This window comes from Schistocerca nitens, chromosome 7 (genome assembly GCF_023898315.1).
Source record: "Schistocerca nitens isolate TAMUIC-IGC-003100 chromosome 7, iqSchNite1.1, whole genome shotgun sequence".
NCBI classification, from domain to species: Eukaryota; Metazoa; Arthropoda; class Insecta; order Orthoptera; family Acrididae; genus Schistocerca; species Schistocerca nitens.
This window is the reverse complement of record NC_064620.1, coordinates 484,827,109-484,844,574: the sequence shown is the minus strand read 5'-3', so window position 1 is coordinate 484,844,574 and position 17,466 is coordinate 484,827,109. Positions and strand designations below refer to the sequence as shown.

Here is a 17,466-nt window from a genome sequence, read left to right as displayed (position 1 = left end):
GTTCCAGGAAGTGCTCTCAACAAGGGAAATGTCCAGACGTCTCGTAGCGAACCAAAGCGATGTTGTTCGGACATAGAGGAGATACAGAGAGAGAGAGAGAGAGAGAGAGAGAGAGAGAGAGAGAGAGAGGAACTATCAATGACATGCCTCCCTCAGGTCGCCCAAGGGCTACTACTGCAATTGATGACCACTACCTACAGATTATGGCTCAGAGGAACACTGACAGCAAAGCCACCATGTTCACTAATGCTTTTCGTGCAGCCACAGGATGTCGTGTTACGACTCAAACTGTCCGCAATAGACTACAAGATGTGCAACTTCACTTCCAACTTCCATGGCGAGGTCCACCTTTGCAACTACAACACCATGTAGCATGGTACAGATGGGCCCAACAACATGCAAAATGGACTGCTCAGGATTGACATCATGTTCTCTTCACCGATAAGAGTGTCGCATATGCCTTCAACCAGACAATCGTCGGTGACGTGTTTGGAGGCAAACTGGGCAGTCTGAATGCCTTAGACACGCTGTCCAATGAGTGCAGCAATGTCAAGGTTCCCTGTCAGTTTGGGGTAGCATTATGTGTGGCCAACGTACACCACTGTTGGTCATGGAAGGCGCCGGACGGATGTATGATATGTCAATGCCATCCTCCAAACGACAGTGCAAGCACATCGGCAGCATATTGGCGAAACATTCGTCTTTATAGATGACAATTCGTGGCCCCATCGTGCACATCTTGTGAATAACTTCCTTCAGGATAACGACATCGCTCGACTAGAGTGGCCAGTACGTTCTCCAGACACGAACCCAATTGGACATGTCTGGGATAGATTGCAAAGGGCTGTTTATGGACGACATGACCCACCAACCACTTCGAGGTATCTACGCCGAATCGCCGTTGAGGAGTGGGACAATCTAGACCACCAGTGCCTTGATGAACGTGTGGATAGTATGCCGTGCCAAAGAGTCATGCATCAATGCAAGAGGACGTGCTACTGGGTATTAGAGGTACCGGTGAGTACAGCAATCTGGACCACCACCTGTGAAGGTCTCGCTATGTGTGGTTTTCACGAGCAATAAAAAGGGCTGAAATGATGTTTTATGTTGATCTCTACTCCAATTTTCTGTACAGGTTCCGGAACTCTTGGAACCGAGGTGATGCAAAACTTTTTTTGAGGTATGTATAATTTTATCGGTAGATATAATAAAGCTGTATTTAATACTCTGAAAGTAGTTTAGCACAAGTGTTGCTATGTTTTGCTATTTCACGAGTATGCTATTTCACGAGTACTTTCTCTTGCACTTACACATCTTTTAGCTTACATCATTTGGAAGCTGATGTCCATTTCCCCCTCATCAACCAATGCATTTCTCATTTCTTTCCTTTATTACTTTATCTATTCTGTTATGGATAATGGAGCTTTGTGCACCATTCCATTGCAGTTTTTTTCTTTTTTTGTTTTTCTTCAAAACATATATTTACACTCACAGACTTGATTTTCTTGCGTTTTTGGTGGCTGTAATTAAATAGGAAAATGTTATGAATTCAACCAAAAATAGTTTTGAGTCAGTGTAAATGTTCATCCAGAAATGTTACGCATTTACTTGCAAACTGTCACATAGAGTGTTGTCTCCATACCCATTTAGAACGCTTGCATAGGGTTCATTTGTTTGTTTGGTTTTAGGGCACATAAAACAACTGAGGTCATACTCGCCCAAGTCAAAACTATAGAACGCAAACACAGAGACAAGGGAAACGACTATATGTCAGTCCCAATGGAAAGAATAGGAGACATCTGAACAAGGCAAGTGGAAAAAGGGCTAAAAACACACCATAAAAAATGGAAATACAAAACTAAAAATTAAATGGGCTTCACCATATTGCTTCGGCGGATAAAAAGTAAAATGCGGGCAACAGCCCGCGCGTCATTTGCTAAAACAGCTGATAAATCAGATGGCAAACCCAAGATGGAACGTAAATTAGTAAAAAAGGGCATTCCAGCAGGTAGTGGCGGACAGTTAAAATTTGGGTGCAATGCGTACAAAGTGGTGGGGCAGCGCCATTGAACAAATGACAATGGCTAAAAAGGCAGTGCCCAATACGCAGCCGAGTTAAAATAATCTCCTCCTGGCGGGAGGGCAGAGAGGAGGTCATCCAAGGCACCAGGAGAGGCTTAAGAAGCCGAAGCTTATTCCCATGAAGAGAGGACAATTGGCGATGCCAAAGGGACATCACTGCCTGACAGATGGCAACGCAGAGATCATCGGAGGGGATAGAGGTACTCACAGGCTGAGGTAAGAGGACTGGAGCCTTGGCAGCAGCATCAGCAGCCTTGTTTCCTGGCAGACCGACATGACCAGGGACCCACAGAAACATGACATTGGCTCCATCAAGAGTGAACAAATGACAGTTTTCCTGGACCCACTGCATAAAGGGATGAGCAGTGTATAGTGCACAGACTTTGGAGGGAGCTGAGTGAGTCTGAGCAGGGGACATAATTGGGAAGGCTGTGTTGCCAGATGTACTCCATGGCCTGATACAAGGTGAAAAGCTCAGCTGTAAATTCTGAGGAGTGGGCCGGAAGCTGATATTGAAAGACATGGGTGCCAATGACAAATGCACACCCGACCCCACAGTCAGTCAGAGAGCCATCAGTGTATATAAAGGTACTATCGCTAAGTTCCATGTGAAGGTTGTGAAACTGGAGGTGATAGACTGAGGCTGGAGTAGTGTCCTTGGGAAGCAAATGAAGGCCAAGGTTAACAAAGGCTGCTTAATGGAGCCAAGGTGGTGAAGGTTTCACACCAATGGGGAGTTGCAGGTAGTGTGAAGTTAAGCCGTCGTAGCAAGTGGCGAAAGCGGATGCCAGGAGGTAACAGGGAAGAGGGATGAGCCCCATACTGACGAGGCATAGGAAGGGTGGCCATGCATGTCAGACAAACGGCATGCATACCTGCTGAGGAGAAAGTCACGGCGGTAGGACAGTGGTAGTTCAGCAGCTTTAGCATACAGATTCATAACCGGGCTGGTGTAAAAGGCACCCGTGGACAAACGGATGCCACGATGGTGGATAGTGTTGAGACAGCGTAAAAGTGATGGGTGTGCAGATGCATAAACAAAGCACCCACAGTCAAGTTTCGAACGGACAAGGGACCGGTACAAACGGAGGAGGGTCGTTCGATAAGCACCCCAAGAAGTACCATGGAGGACATTGAGGGACTGTGTACAGTAGGCTGACACATAAGAGACCTGGGAGGACCAAGAGTTTCCTATTGAGCACGAGACCCAGGAATTTAGTAGTGTCAAAGAACAGAAGGGCAACAGGCCCAAGATGTAGAGATGGTGGGAGAAACCATTTGCACCACCAGAAATTCATACAGATGGTTTTGTCAGTGGAAAAGCAAAAGCCATTGGCAATGCTCCAGGAGTGAAGACGGTCAAGACAGCACTGAAGACGCTGCTCAGTGAGACAGGTCCATGGAGAACTGCAATAGATGGCAAAATCATTGACAAAAAGGGAGCTGGAGACAACTGGCAGAAGGCAGGCCATGATAGGGTTAATGGTGATAGCAAAGAGGATGACACTCACGACAGAACCCTGAAGCACACCATTTTACTGAATAAAAGTGTCCAACAAAGCAGAACCCACAGGCACCTTGGAAACTCGGTCTTGTAAAAATGCCCGAAGAAAACAGGGCAGGCGTCCACAGAAGCCCCACGTGTAAAGAGTATGGAGGATACCAGTTCTCCAGTAGGTGTCGTAGGCCTTCTCCAAATCGAAAAACATTGCCACAGTCTGGGATTTCCACAGAAAACCATTAATGACATGGGTGGACAAAGTAACGAGATGGTCAACTGCAGAATGCCGCGCTCGAAATCCATACTACGCATTCGTGAGTAAATGGCGAGATTCGAGCCACGTCACCAGCCGGACAGGAATCATACGTTCCATCACCTTGCAAACGCAGCTGGTAAGAGAGATGGGGCGGTAGCTGGAAGGAAGGTTTTTGTCCTTACTGGGCTTAGGTATGCGTATGACTGTGCCTTCATGCCAGCGTCCAGGAAATTTGCCCTCAACCCAGATGCGGTTGTATGTGTTAAGCAGAAAGTACTTGCCCACAAGAGATAGGTGCTGCAACATCTGAATGTGGATAGCGTCTGGCCCTGGGGCAGAGGACCGGGATGAACTGAGAGCATGATCTAACTCCCTCACCTCATAGTGAAGGCGGCATTGTAGCACTCACGATTTGGAGAAGAGAAGGGTATTGCCCGAGCCTCCTCCATTCGTTTCCTATGGATAAAGGCAGGGCGATAGTGGGAAGAGCTCAAAACTTCCGCAAAATGGCAGCCCAAGATGTTGGAGATAGCAACAGGATCCACGATGACATCAGCACCTACTGTCAGGCCAGTACTGGGGAAATGGATCTTGGTTCCAGAGGGCCGTTGGAGGTTGGCCCACACAACAGAGGAAGGTGTGGAACCGGTAAAAGAACTAGTGAATGAAATCCAACTAGCTGTTTTGCTATCCCAAAGAACTCGACGACACTTTGCATGCACCTGTTTATAATGAATGCAATTTTCCATCGTAGGGTGGCGGTTAAAAATGTGGGCAGCACTTCTCCGTGTGCGAATTGCGTCGCGGCACGTCTCAGTCCACCAAGGGACTGGGACATGACGTAACGAGGAAGTGTGAGGAAAGGAACGTTCTGCAGCAGTAAGGATAACGTTTGTGAGATAGTCCCCCTGGTCATCACAACTGAGGAAATCTTGTTCTGCAAAGGTCACCAGGAAGGAGTAAAGCTGCCAGTCAGCCTTAGTAAGCTGCCATTTGAGCATGCATGTGGATGGGGTAGGATTCAGCAGACGGAGCGCACACTGGAAGTGGTCGCTCAAGTAGGTATCAGAAAGAATGGACCATTCGAGATGAGGGGCAAGCTGGGCAGTGCACAAGGGTAGGTCCAAATGAGAATAAGTGTGCGAGGAGTCAGAAAGGAAAGTGCGTGCACCAGTGTTAAGGCAGAAGAGGTTGAGTTGGTTAAGAATGTCGGGTAAGAGGGCACCTCTCTGGCAGGCCCTGGGAGAACCCCAAAGGGGATGATGCACATTAAAGTCACCGAGCAGCAAAAATGGTGGAGGTAGCTGCCCAATAAGCTGAAAGGTGTCAGCCCTGGTGACATCGTAAGACAGAGGTACATAAATGGTACAGAGGGAGAGTCAGGTGGGGAAGGAAGAGGCGAACAGCAACAGCTTGAAGACGGGCAGTCGGGGAGATGGGTTGACTATGAAGGTCATCCTGTATAAGCAGCATGACACCCCCATGAGATGGGATGCCGACCTCAGGGGGAAGGTCAAAACGAATTGGTAAATAATGTGGAAGCTCAAAGTGGTCTTGAGGGCGCAATTTCATTTTCTGAAGGCAAAGTACAAGGGGATGCTGCAATGCTAGAAGCAACCGTAAATCCTCTTTGTGGGACCGAAGGCCGCAAACGTTCCACTGGAGGACAGTCATGAGGAGGAAGAGATGTAGGGGTGTCAACTCAGTGTCTGCCGAGGGACAGCCGGTGGAGAGTCACTACAACAGGGCACAGAAGCAGGAGGATCCTGCTCCATGGGGTCCACACAAGCATCGGCGTGCTTGTGCAGTCGGTTAGTGGAGTCCAACGCTGAAAAACGGTTAGTGGTGCGCACCAGCGAGACAGAGGTCGGCTGGGCTAAGCAACCACGTGGCGACACCGTCGAGCAGGATCTTTCAGTTGGTGAAGTGGAAGACCATTTGTCTTTAGCGGACTTCTTCGAGCCCTTCTGCTTAGAGGAAGACTTGGGTGTTGGTTGGCTGGAGGGATGGAGGAAGTCTTCCCGGGAGTACCCCTTCTGGCCTTTCCTGCCTGCCGGTTGTGTAATGGGTAGCTTCACCTCATGAGGCGAGAGTTTGACAGTTTGTTGCACAGCAGGACGGGCGGACGGTAATGCTACCTTGACGCTGGGGGGACTTCACACCATCAAAGCCAAATTTGAGGTTGCATGTCTGTGTAGCCACGTCCCTCATTGAGCAAGGGGGAACACAGGGTTTGCGGCTAGCCAGTAACTTGCGAGCTACTGGGTAAGGCACCTTTTCCTTCACCTGAATCTCCTGAACAGCCCGCTTGTCGAGATACATGGGACAATCCCGGGAGGAACGACATGGCCGCCATTGCAGTTTATACAGCGGGGAGGAGGAGGAGGCGGACATTTGCCCTCATGTGCATCCCTGCCACAGGTTACGCATTTGGCTGGGTGTCAACAAGATGTTCTAGTGTGATTGAACCAATGACACTGGTAGCAGCACATCACATTCAGTATGTATGGCCGGACTGTGATGGTTTCATAGCCTGCTTTAATCTTGGACGGCAGCACCACCCTATCAAAGGTGAGGAAAAGAGCGCGGGTGGGGACCAAGAAAGAATCTACCTTTTTCGTGACACGATGAATGGCAATGACACCCTGATCAGAAAGGTAAGATCGTATTTCAGCCTCGGTCATACCGTCAAGCAGCCCAGTGTAAAATACACCACGGGACGAATTCAAAGTTCTATGTGCCTCAACACGAACAGGGTAGCCGTGGAGAAGCAAGGCAGCAAAAAGTAGTTGTGCTTGAGAATCAGAAGCTGTCTCCAAAAGCAAAGTGCCATTCCGTAAACAAGAGCAGGATTTCACACAGCCAGCAATGGCATCAACACCTTTCTGAATAATAAATGGACTGACCGTGGCAAAGGACTGGCCATCTTCAGTACACGACACAACAAGGAACTGTGGTGCAATGGGAAGAGTCTTCAAATTAGTACCCTCATTACGTTTTCGTTTTGTCGACATCAATGGAGAGGACGAGTGACTCATCATGAGGAAATCCCCCATGATTGCCAGCGTCTCCGATGGTGCACTCCTTCCAAATGGGGGCCCCCTACACAAGGGGGCACACTCGCCGTAGGTAATTGTTCACACATCAGGTCACACCTCCCGAACACCTGACAGAGGGACCAATGGGCAATCTGGGAAGGTTACAGCTCACACAATCACCCCTCCCTGGGCCTGGCCTGTACCAGGGGGTATGCACGAACCCTACCTGTCAACCCGGGGCTGCGAATTACGCATTACCCAGTCACCTTTTACATGTCAGACAAGTGGGCTGGCCTTCAGGAGCACACATGGAGGAAAAAAAAAAAGAGGATCCTCAAACGCCGAAGCGGAGGAACAAGAGGAGAAGAGAAACAAAGAAAGGAAAAAAGGAGCCAAAAAGAAAGTTGAGACTGTTCACAGGTCAGCAACAGAATGCAGAACATTCCCAGTAATACCCCAGACATGTTCCCCAAGGGAGGGGAAAAAGAATAGCAAGAGGATAGACATACAGCACGGAAGGGATAAAGTGCTGCAAAGGCTGAGGCCCTGTGGTAGCCAAGCATGAACCCGCCAAAGAGCGGCAAGCCCCCTGGGGGGCTTCCACAGGGTGTGTGCGCATTTTTCCTAGCAAAAAACACACTTTTTCCAGATTAAAATACCTTGCGTGCAGATACATTCTTATGTGTATTAAGTGACAACATAATCACCCTTGGTGCTGTAAAACTTATCAATCCTTTGAATGGTAAAGGTTTTATATCAACTTAGAATTTCCTGTCGCTTTAGGAAACAAAGCTCAGCAGGAGAAAAAAGTATTGGACACATCTTTGATGTACGGCACCGTGTACATATTTTTGTAGTACAAAAGTACAAATGTGAATTCCACCAAATACAGCACACTAGCTTCCAAAGCTCTGAAATCGAGACAGCTGTGCAATGCACTTTTGATAGGGAGTCGCAGCTCACGTCACACGATCTCGCCAGCCAATAACATCAGATATTCAAAGCTTAGGACATGTGACAAAGCCAACAGAAACATCACTGTTAAGTAGTGCATACACAAAAATAGGAAATGTTAATGGTTTAAATTAATATACATTCAATATAGCTACAAGAAAAGCTAGGCTTTCACATATATTATTGGTCATCAAAAAGTTTTTGATTTTTTTTTTTTTTTCTTCTGGAGGATTGGTTAGGCATGTCCTACTAGCACAGCATGAATTGCAGCAACTGAATATTTCTGGCAAGTATGATTATAAATTTCACTGTGGTGCACAGGACATTTTGTGGGTTACCAGGCTGAATACATATTCCAGTAAACACTTTGACTTTTCCACAGAAAATCTAATTGTGCGTGAAATTGCTCAAGAACTTAACCACACTTTTTTAAGAGAATTATACTTTTTGCCATCGTTATTGCATGACTTTTAATCTCTGAAAGAACTAAAATAAATATGAAAAACTACCTTGAAGCTTGGTCTGTTTTTAGTGTGTTACCCTTTAAGGTAATCAAATACAAATGTGCCAGTAAAATTTTAAATAATGGTATAAATGACTGGTCTTCCAGGCCAAAATGTTTTTGAGTGGCTAGTCCTCAAAGTGTTAAGTTATGAATGAGAGTCATTTAAATCATTTTTGAATGAGACAATTCATCTTGCATAAAAGGAAATTTACTTTAGAAGTAACGTTTCTCAAACCACCATTTTCAATATTTTCCCAAGACCTGTTAGAAATGTAAACTTGTGTAACGACATGCTCACCAAAAGCACTTTGTTGTTACAAAGTATTGTGTAGGCTTCGTCCTAAAGCTTTTGACAGATTTTGCTGTTGGCGAATGCTTGTGTATACACTGTGTTTTGCTGTCGTAAATCACATATTTTCTTTGCAGTTGCAGTTTTATTTTGGTGTTATTCTCTCGTTTATGTTTTATTGCTGCAGTATTATTATGCAGTTGTGGGCTAAAGTAAAATTCTTTGTTAGGCTCTCAGTTCTTACCAGTCAAAATTACAAAAATTTAACTGGAAACTAAAAATCTGAAATATTTCGGGTTTATCCCACATGAAAAGATTCCTGCATTTTTCACTGATTTCCCAGTTGCCCCAGAGTATACACACCTTGTTCCAGTATTTGATTTAGAAGTGAGTGCCTGTTGTTACTGCACCATATTTAGAATCTGTGGCTACTGTACTTGCTAGACAAAATTAAATGGCAGCAGGTCTTATAATGCATTGAGTTTATGCTTAGATTAATGTACTGAACTTTCATATCAGAGCATTTCATACTTGTAAGTCCCCTTGCTAGTTCAAAATTTTACTTATAAATAAGGAAATTTTTCTACTCCTCAACTTTATTCTTTCCTACAGTTGTAAAATTGACATCATACAAAAAATCTAGATAACAGAATGCACAATAACACAAAGCTTCACAATTTCCACATCAATTTACATGAAAATTTCCTACTCAATTACATTCATTAATACACACAAAAAAATAAGGGTTCAAGTGATTTTAATATCACACTACTTAAGAAGCTAGCATACTATGTCAGTGAAAAGGAAATTGTAAAACAAGAGAAGAACCATCTTGTAGAAAAAGTGACAGAATCCTAATTGATTGAACCCAAGCATGTTAAGTGAAGTGTGTGTATAATAACACACACAATAGTTCAGCAACCTTCTGAAAGGCTGAGAAAAAATAATTAAAAAACAGTTTAAAAAATATCAAATAATCACAGCTTCCTTTTCTTGTATCACAGATCTGTATATGCCAGCAGCCACACAGGACTAAATACAAAATATTATGTTAACATTTCTCAGACACTGGTAATTTGAAATGGCCACCTTTCAGGAACTCAAATTTGCATAGCTTTTTAATGTTAAGCTAGTTATATTACATGCGATTGCCGGCTCTTTTTATATAAAAGTCTGTAGAACAGTTTTAATAGTCTCTACCTTTCAGATTCACATTACAGATAAAGAACCATGTGATTAATATCTAACAGAAATAATGCACATTATAACGAATCACTCTTTGCTTTACAGTGTGTCTACTGCTCAAGTGTCTGCTTGAACAAATCATCCAATATAGACTTTTTTTTTTCTTATTAAGCATCACACTAGATTACATTGTGACATATGTTGGTGAAGTCATAACACCACAGTTGTTCTCTTTGGGAGACATCAAAATATAACCATCATTTCCCCAATATGTTGACCACGAGTTTTTAACAAGCCAGTACTTTTTGTCACCAAGTGCTCCATAACCAACCAACAGAACAGCATGGTCAAGTTCATCTGGAGTGTTACCTGAAACATTTCGAAGACGTACAGACACAGGCTGAAATTATAAGGAGAAAACATGCGAAACATTATCACACAATTCTTTACTTTGCTAGCAGAAAAAGAAAGATAACACTACATACTGTTAATAATGCTGCCAAAATAACAAATGAGAGCCAAATAAAAATCTACCGAACGAAATGAAGTGGAAAAGAGAAGAAAACAATCATGAGAAACTTAATTTTGAGCATCTTGCTATTTTGTTAAAGAAACTCTGGTGTAGTTGAAATGTGTTCACTCAAAACTGACAAATATTTTTTGTAGTGTCTTGCATGGTGGAATAATTACACTATGAAATATTAGCATACTACTGTTGACTGAAAGGTGAGGAAATGTGCCTGGACATGAGGGTGGAAGAAAAAGAAGCCATGTAAAATCCTCTCTTGCAAATAACATAACATGGGCACATAAAAATAAATTTCTCTACTTTTAATTGCATTTCTAATCAAAATGCACAGGCAAGTACCTGCACTGGAACTGTATAACTACAATTAATTTCAGTTTGCTCCATACTTTCCTTTAAGAATGGTGAAATCTCTGTAAAATTACGCATATTGTATGCTGATGAAGTCCCTACGACCGCAACATTGTTCCTGCAGCTTGTTCCCTCTCACAACTTTCACTTTCTGCCCGACCCCTCTGGAAGTGTATTAAGGAGTTTTACTGCATATTATTCCATTGCTTGTTAAGTTGTACAAAATGAAATTTGAAGTTAATTGTTTGTCTAAATGTCCATCATTTTTATGAAGCACATTGATAGGGACACTTTGTTGCTGTAGTGCTACAGGATTATTGTGGCCAAGATAAAAACTAACCACAAAGTCTCTAATATTGGTCTAAAACAAATTAATAAACAAACACACAAAGCCCACGCCTACCACAGCAGTACAAGTTTGTATGCCAACTAGCTCTGCAGATGACGAAGAGACTGATGAAATGTATGATGAGATAAAAGAAATTATTCAGATAGTGAAGGGAGACGAAAATTTAATAGTCATGGGTGACTGGAATTCGATAGGAGGATAAGGAAGAGGAGGAAACGCAGTAGGTGAATATGGATTGGGGGAAAGAAATGAAAGAGGAAGCTGCCTGGTAGAATTTTGCACAGAGCATAACTTAATCATAGCTAACACTTGGTTCAAGAATCATAAAAGAAGGTTGTATACCTGGAAGAATCCTGGAGATACTAAAAGGTATCAGAGAGATTATATAATGGTAAGACAGAGATTTAGGAACCAGGTTTTAAATTGTAGGACATTTCCAGGGGCAGATGTGGACTCTGACCACAATCTATTGGTTATGAACTGTAGATTAAAACTGAAGAAACTGCAAAAAGGTGGGAATTTAAGGAGATGGGACCTGGATAAACTGACTAAACAAGAGGTTGTACAGAGTTTCAGGGAGAGCATATGGGAATGATTGACAAGAATGGGGGAAAGAAATACAGTAGAAGAAGAATGGGTAACTTTGAGGGATGAAGTAGTGAAGGCAGCAGAGGATCAAGTAAGTAGAAAGACTAGGGCTAGTAGAAATACTTGGGTAACAGAAGATATATTGAATTTAATTGATGAAAGCAGAAAATATAAAAATACAGTAAATGAAGCAGGCAAAAAGAAATACAAGAGCCTCAAAAATGAGATCGACAGGAAGTGCAAAATGGCTAAGCAGGGATGCTAGAGGACAAATGTAAGGATGTAGAGGCTTGTCTCACTAGGGGGTAAGATAGATACTGCCTACAGGAAAATTAAAGAGACCTTTGGAGAAAAGAGAACCACTTGTACGAATATCAAGAGCTCAGATGGAAACCCAGTTCTAAGCAAAGGAGGAAAAGCAGAAGAGTGGAAGGAGTATATAGAGGGTTTATACTTGAGGACAATATTATGGAAATGGAAGAAGATGTAGATGCAGATGAAATGGGAGATATGATACTGCGTGAAGAGTTTGACAGAGCACTGAAAGACCTAAGTCAAAACAAGGCCCCGGAAGTAGACACTATTCCATTAGAACTACTGACGGCCTTGGGAGAGCCAGTCCTGACAAAACTCTACCATCTGGTGAGCAAGATTTATGAGACAGGCAAAATACCCTCAGACTTCAAGAAGAATATAATAATTCCAATCCCAAAGAAAGTAGGTGTTGACAGACGTGAAAATTACCGAACCATCAGTTTAATAAGTCATGGCTGCAAAATATTAACGTGAATTCTTTACAGACGAATGGAAAAATGGTAGAAGCTGACCTCGGGGAAGATCAGTTTGGGTTCCGTAGAAATGTTGGAGCACGTGATGCAATACTGACCCAACGATTTATCTTAGAAGATAGATTAAGGAAAGGCAATCCTAGATTTTTAGCATTTGTGGACTTAGAGAAAGCTTTTGACAATGTTGACTGGAATACTCTCTTTCAAATTCTGAAGGTGGCAGCATAAAATACAGGGAGCGAAAGGCTATTTACAATTTGTACAGAAACCAGATGGCAGTTAGACGAGTTGAGGGGCATGAAATGGAAGCAGTGGTTGGGAAGGGAGTGAGACAGGGTTGTAGCATATCCCTGATGTTATCCAATCTGTATATTGAGCAAGCCGTAAAGGAAACAAAAGAAAAATTTGGAGTAAGAATTAAAATCCATGGAGAAGAAATAAAAACATTGAGGTTTGCCGATAACATTGTTATCCTGTCAGAGATAGCAAAGGACCTGGAAGAGCAGTTGAACAGAATGGAGAGTGTCTTGAAATGAGGATATAAGATGAATTTCAACAAAAGCTAAACGAGGATAATGGAATGTAGTCGAATTATGTCAGGTGATGCTGAGGGGAATTAGATTAGGAAATGAGACACTTAAAGTAGTAAATAAGTTTTGCTATTTAGGGAGCAAAATAACTAATGATGATCGAAGTAGAGAGCATATGAAATGTAGACTGGCAATGGTAAGGAAATCGTTTCTGAAGAATTGAAATTTGTTAACATCAAGTATAGATTTAAGTGTTTGGAAGTCATTTCTGAAAGTATTTGTAGGGAGGGTAGCCTTGTGGGTGATAAATAGTTCGGAACTTTTGAAATGTGGTGCTACAGAAGAATGCTGAAGATTAGATGGGTAGATCACATAACTAATGAGGAGGTATTGAACAGAATTGGGGAGAAGAGAAATTTGTGCCAGAACTTGACTGGAAGAAGGGATCGGTTGGTCGGACATGTTCTGAGGCATCAAAGGATCACCAATTTAGTATTGGAGGGCAGTGTGGAGGGTAAAAATCGTAGAGGGAGACCAAGAGGTGAATACACTAAGCAGATTCAGAAGGATGTAGATTGCAGTGGGTACTGGGAGATTAAGAAGCCTGCACATGATACAGTAGCATGGGGAGCTGCATCAAACCAGTCTCTGGACTGAAGATCACAACAGCAATACTACAGCTGTAGCTCAAATCTGGCAGAGATCCCAGCAATGGGAACGGCAGTGTAGCTGGGAGTTAAAGCATCTGTAAGGCAATATGAGAGCTGTGAGGCTGCAGCACAAATGTACCACAACTATCGTACACGACAATTCATGTTCTGTGGCAAGATGGCTCCAATGAGCTGCCAAAAATGCAGAGGAATATACAATGCAATATTCACATTTGTGTTCAACTTGCGCTGAACATGGTACTGTCAGTCATTGATTTTGCATTATTTCACAGATGGCTGAGATGTTTGTTACAATATTTGCATATAAAAGCTTTGAGATGTTGCAAAAAGCAACAATAGTTATGATTCACCATTCAAACTTACATGATGTACTGTACCTAACAATGAAATACCTACATCCCTATAAAGACAAAAGCTGTTGCAGTGCTGCAACTCAGGCAAACTAGTAAAGTACTAACTTTTAGAACAAGGCATACATTTTGAGAACACTTGAGATTTAAATGTTATGTCCCCTTCTCAAACAAAGCATGCATCAGCAGGAACGGAATGCTGTTCTAGTATCCGTAATTATGATCTGAGATAATCCTTAAAAAGCAACTACTATAAACATTTGAGAACAGGTACATATTTTTGATAACTGCACGAGAAACTCAATACCTGACATACTGTCATGCTATCTCAGAATGCATGTTAAGTTACAAGAAACACTACTTATCATCAAGTGAATTGCGTAGATGTTGCTTTTGTCCATCCTTAGGTGACTTCCAGCATTTAAATCAAACATGTTAAAACTATATTGGAGCTGTAATTCCTGTCACTATAAGATGCTACACTATGTTAGCGACAAAGGTGTTTGAGCAAGAGAAAATCCCTTCTTTGAACTCTTACAATAAGTACAGCAAACAACTGAACAGTAAATCTATCTATTTTTTTGACATTTAAAATACAAAACTTTCTTTTTTTTTACAAGTGTTTAGTGGTAGATGTAAGTATCAGCCTATAAAATGATTGATAATGAAAACAAATACTGTTAAACTATAATAAAGAATTGGTCAAACAGTCCAAGGGTGTACTGCTGGTTCATGGTGTCCAGTGGGCACAAAATTTCAGCAATCAGGCATGTCATCATCATCATCATCATCATCATCATCATCATCCATCACCATCATCCATCACCATCATCATCAGATGTGCTGATAAACTGACCTCCTGGGGTGCATGGCCAACTTACACACTCTCCCACTACAGGATGCTCTCCATAGGGTTTGCACCTGAGGGCTGAAAAGGCAATTGCATCAGTATCTGTGACCAGTGACACAAAGCAGGGTGCCCTGGCAGCAGTACTGTGGGTGTAGACACTGCCCTGTCTGTCTCTTTAATTAGACCCAGTGCTGGTTGCGGAGCCTTGTTGATACTATAGTCTCAGTCCCAATTGATAAGATTATCCCTGGGGAGATGCTGTCACCTCATCGGTTGCCAACAAGGGCTCTAGGGCATGGACCACATAGGGAGGGGCTCTGGGTAGAAGGCTCGGGAATGCACTCCCAACAGGTCGGTTTGTCAGTGCACCTGATGATGGTGGCATGTCGTATGCTGAAATATTGTGCCAGCTGCACACTATGAAGCAGCAGTACCTGTGTGGGACTGTTCAATCAATAAATATGCCAGAAGAACGTGAAGAATCGCACAATAAAGAATTACTTACCACATTTTGGATCAAAATATACTCCATTAGAGTAAAACGTGAATGACTTATGGGATGCATCTATAGCAACAGATATTGGCCCATGTTTCAGTAAGGCAACCTTTAATGCATTTGCATCATCTGGGGTAACATTTACATAGCCTGTAATCTTGGCAGTGAGAGTTATATTGTCCACATGGCAGTATCCATCCTGTAAACAGTAAAACCAATAGATTTGTATCAATGAAGACATCCTTTTTTTTTCACGAATACAAGCAACACATTGCATTCTTTCAGAGGAAAAACCTCTTGGAAACACTTTTTAAACAAACATTTTGCACTCTGCTCTGCTCCTGAGAAGATCTATCACGGATAATAGTTATTTATACTGTGATAAATTTATGTTTTTACATTTCAGAACACAGTAGCATATTTTTGGAACAAAACAAGAAATTTCACATTAATTTCTTCTAAGTTTTTATAAAATAATTGGAATACTTTCATTAGTATTATATTAAAACAAGACCAGATTACTAAATAATCTTTCCTGACACTAACTGCACTGACAAATACAGAAGACAAAATATGATAAATTCTTGACTTTTGGAATGTGTAATTTATTTGCTTACATGAAAAGGTGCAATGAGAGAAATGGGGGAACACAAAATTTACAAGCAGTACTGGCAAGCATGTTTGCAAACAATGCTTGGAGGACAGTCTACAAAGATCCTTTACACTTGCCTCAAATAAAGGAATTGCTGGTTATAAGAGATCAGTATTTCAACAGCCCTTCTTTTTTATTGGCCAGTAGGCATGCCTTATATGCTAATGCACTTCATTCCTGGTTCTTATAGAAAAAATAAATTAAGAAACAGGAAGTGAAACAGACCAAAATGAAATGAGATCTAAATTGTTATTACACAACTTATATAATGTGACTTGTCAAAGCTGACATTCAGAAAGAACAAGTGTGCTTGACTGTCCTCAGAAACAAAAAAAAAAAAACTGACGTGCATTTTGGACTAAAGTTTAGTTACACTTTTTTAATAAAGAAATGCCAGCTAAGTTGCTTCATTTTTCAATAATGACAGATGTGGGAAACATTTGAGCCTGTTCGCACTCTTGTCATCCCCTTTTTTTCCTTTCACTGTCCAACCAAGATCATCTTAATTCTCTTCTAAAACTCTTCAGCTTTAATGGCCTTGTCAGATCATAAAAATACGTCTTCCACTGTGCTCTTGTGCAATTTTCTTTTTGGGGTACAAGTTTTTGGAACTGTTTGATGGTTACACATTAAGTGCAATGGGTCGGTTTTCTTTCTTTCTTTCTTTTCCTTTGACATTCCCCAGTGGTAGATGGATTAGCCATTAACTATAGTTCAATATTTCCAGCATGTGCACAATGCTTTTCAGTGATATATTTATAAATTTGCCATTTATGCTGTACAATTATTTTGGTTATTTCAAACCCAACCAACAATTCAAGATCCATATTCATTTTACCATAGAGATTTCGTTTTATTTAGTTAAAACATTGTCAGTGGCTTGAAATAAAACACATTTACAATTCTGGTTTTCTTTTAGTTCTAAAAACTGACTTAAAATAACCAAATACATTCTGTAACCAAGAAGTCAATAACAGAATAAATATCCCTTAAAATGTTACAGCAGTACTGAATTACACATGTTATGACGGTTTAACACTGAATTCATCTCATCAGCTTTACCTATAGCTAATAGCACTAGTAAGATTTCACTTAATTTTTCCGATATCTGCCCCAGTTGCCATGTAGATGATAATTTGAAATAAGAATATGATGAAAATGATACAGCTACTAATCACATAGGTGAGGCATTGATTCACATCCTGATACAATGAAAAGATGATAAACATTTAAATTTTCAGTGAATATATATATGCCTTTACAGATTGTAATTAGCGTCCCAACTGTACGAACAGATGATCTGTGCCTTACCGTTCCCGTCACCCAACACCTAAAGCCCCAACATCTGGCCACAGAGAAGCATTCTCCTCATAACTCGGTACCACCCAGGATGGAGCTAGTGAATTATATTCTCCGCCAGGGTTTCGACTAACTCTCATCATGCCCACTATCCTTCCCATTCCTCCCACAGTGATATTCTGCTGCCCACCAAACCTACACAGTAG

At 41.9% G+C, this 17,466-nt stretch overlaps 1 protein-coding gene across 1 annotated transcript in view; it reads right to left on the bottom strand.

Moving 5' to 3' along the window:
* Nucleotides 1–9,804: 9,804 nt before the first annotated feature.
* Nucleotides 9,805–17,466, bottom strand: part of LOC126195324 (digestive cysteine proteinase 1) — an 83,333-nt gene continuing 75,671 nt past the window's right edge. Inside the window, exons 10-11 of the mRNA XM_049933890.1 lie at nucleotides 15,319–15,508; nucleotides 9,805–10,179 (exon numbers count right to left, since the gene is read on the bottom strand). Of these exons, the coding sequence (XP_049789847.1) occupies nucleotides 9,995–10,179; nucleotides 15,319–15,508 (375 nt within the window). The 3' untranslated portion in view covers nucleotides 9,805–9,994. The remainder of the gene's footprint in view (nucleotides 10,180–15,318; nucleotides 15,509–17,466) is intronic.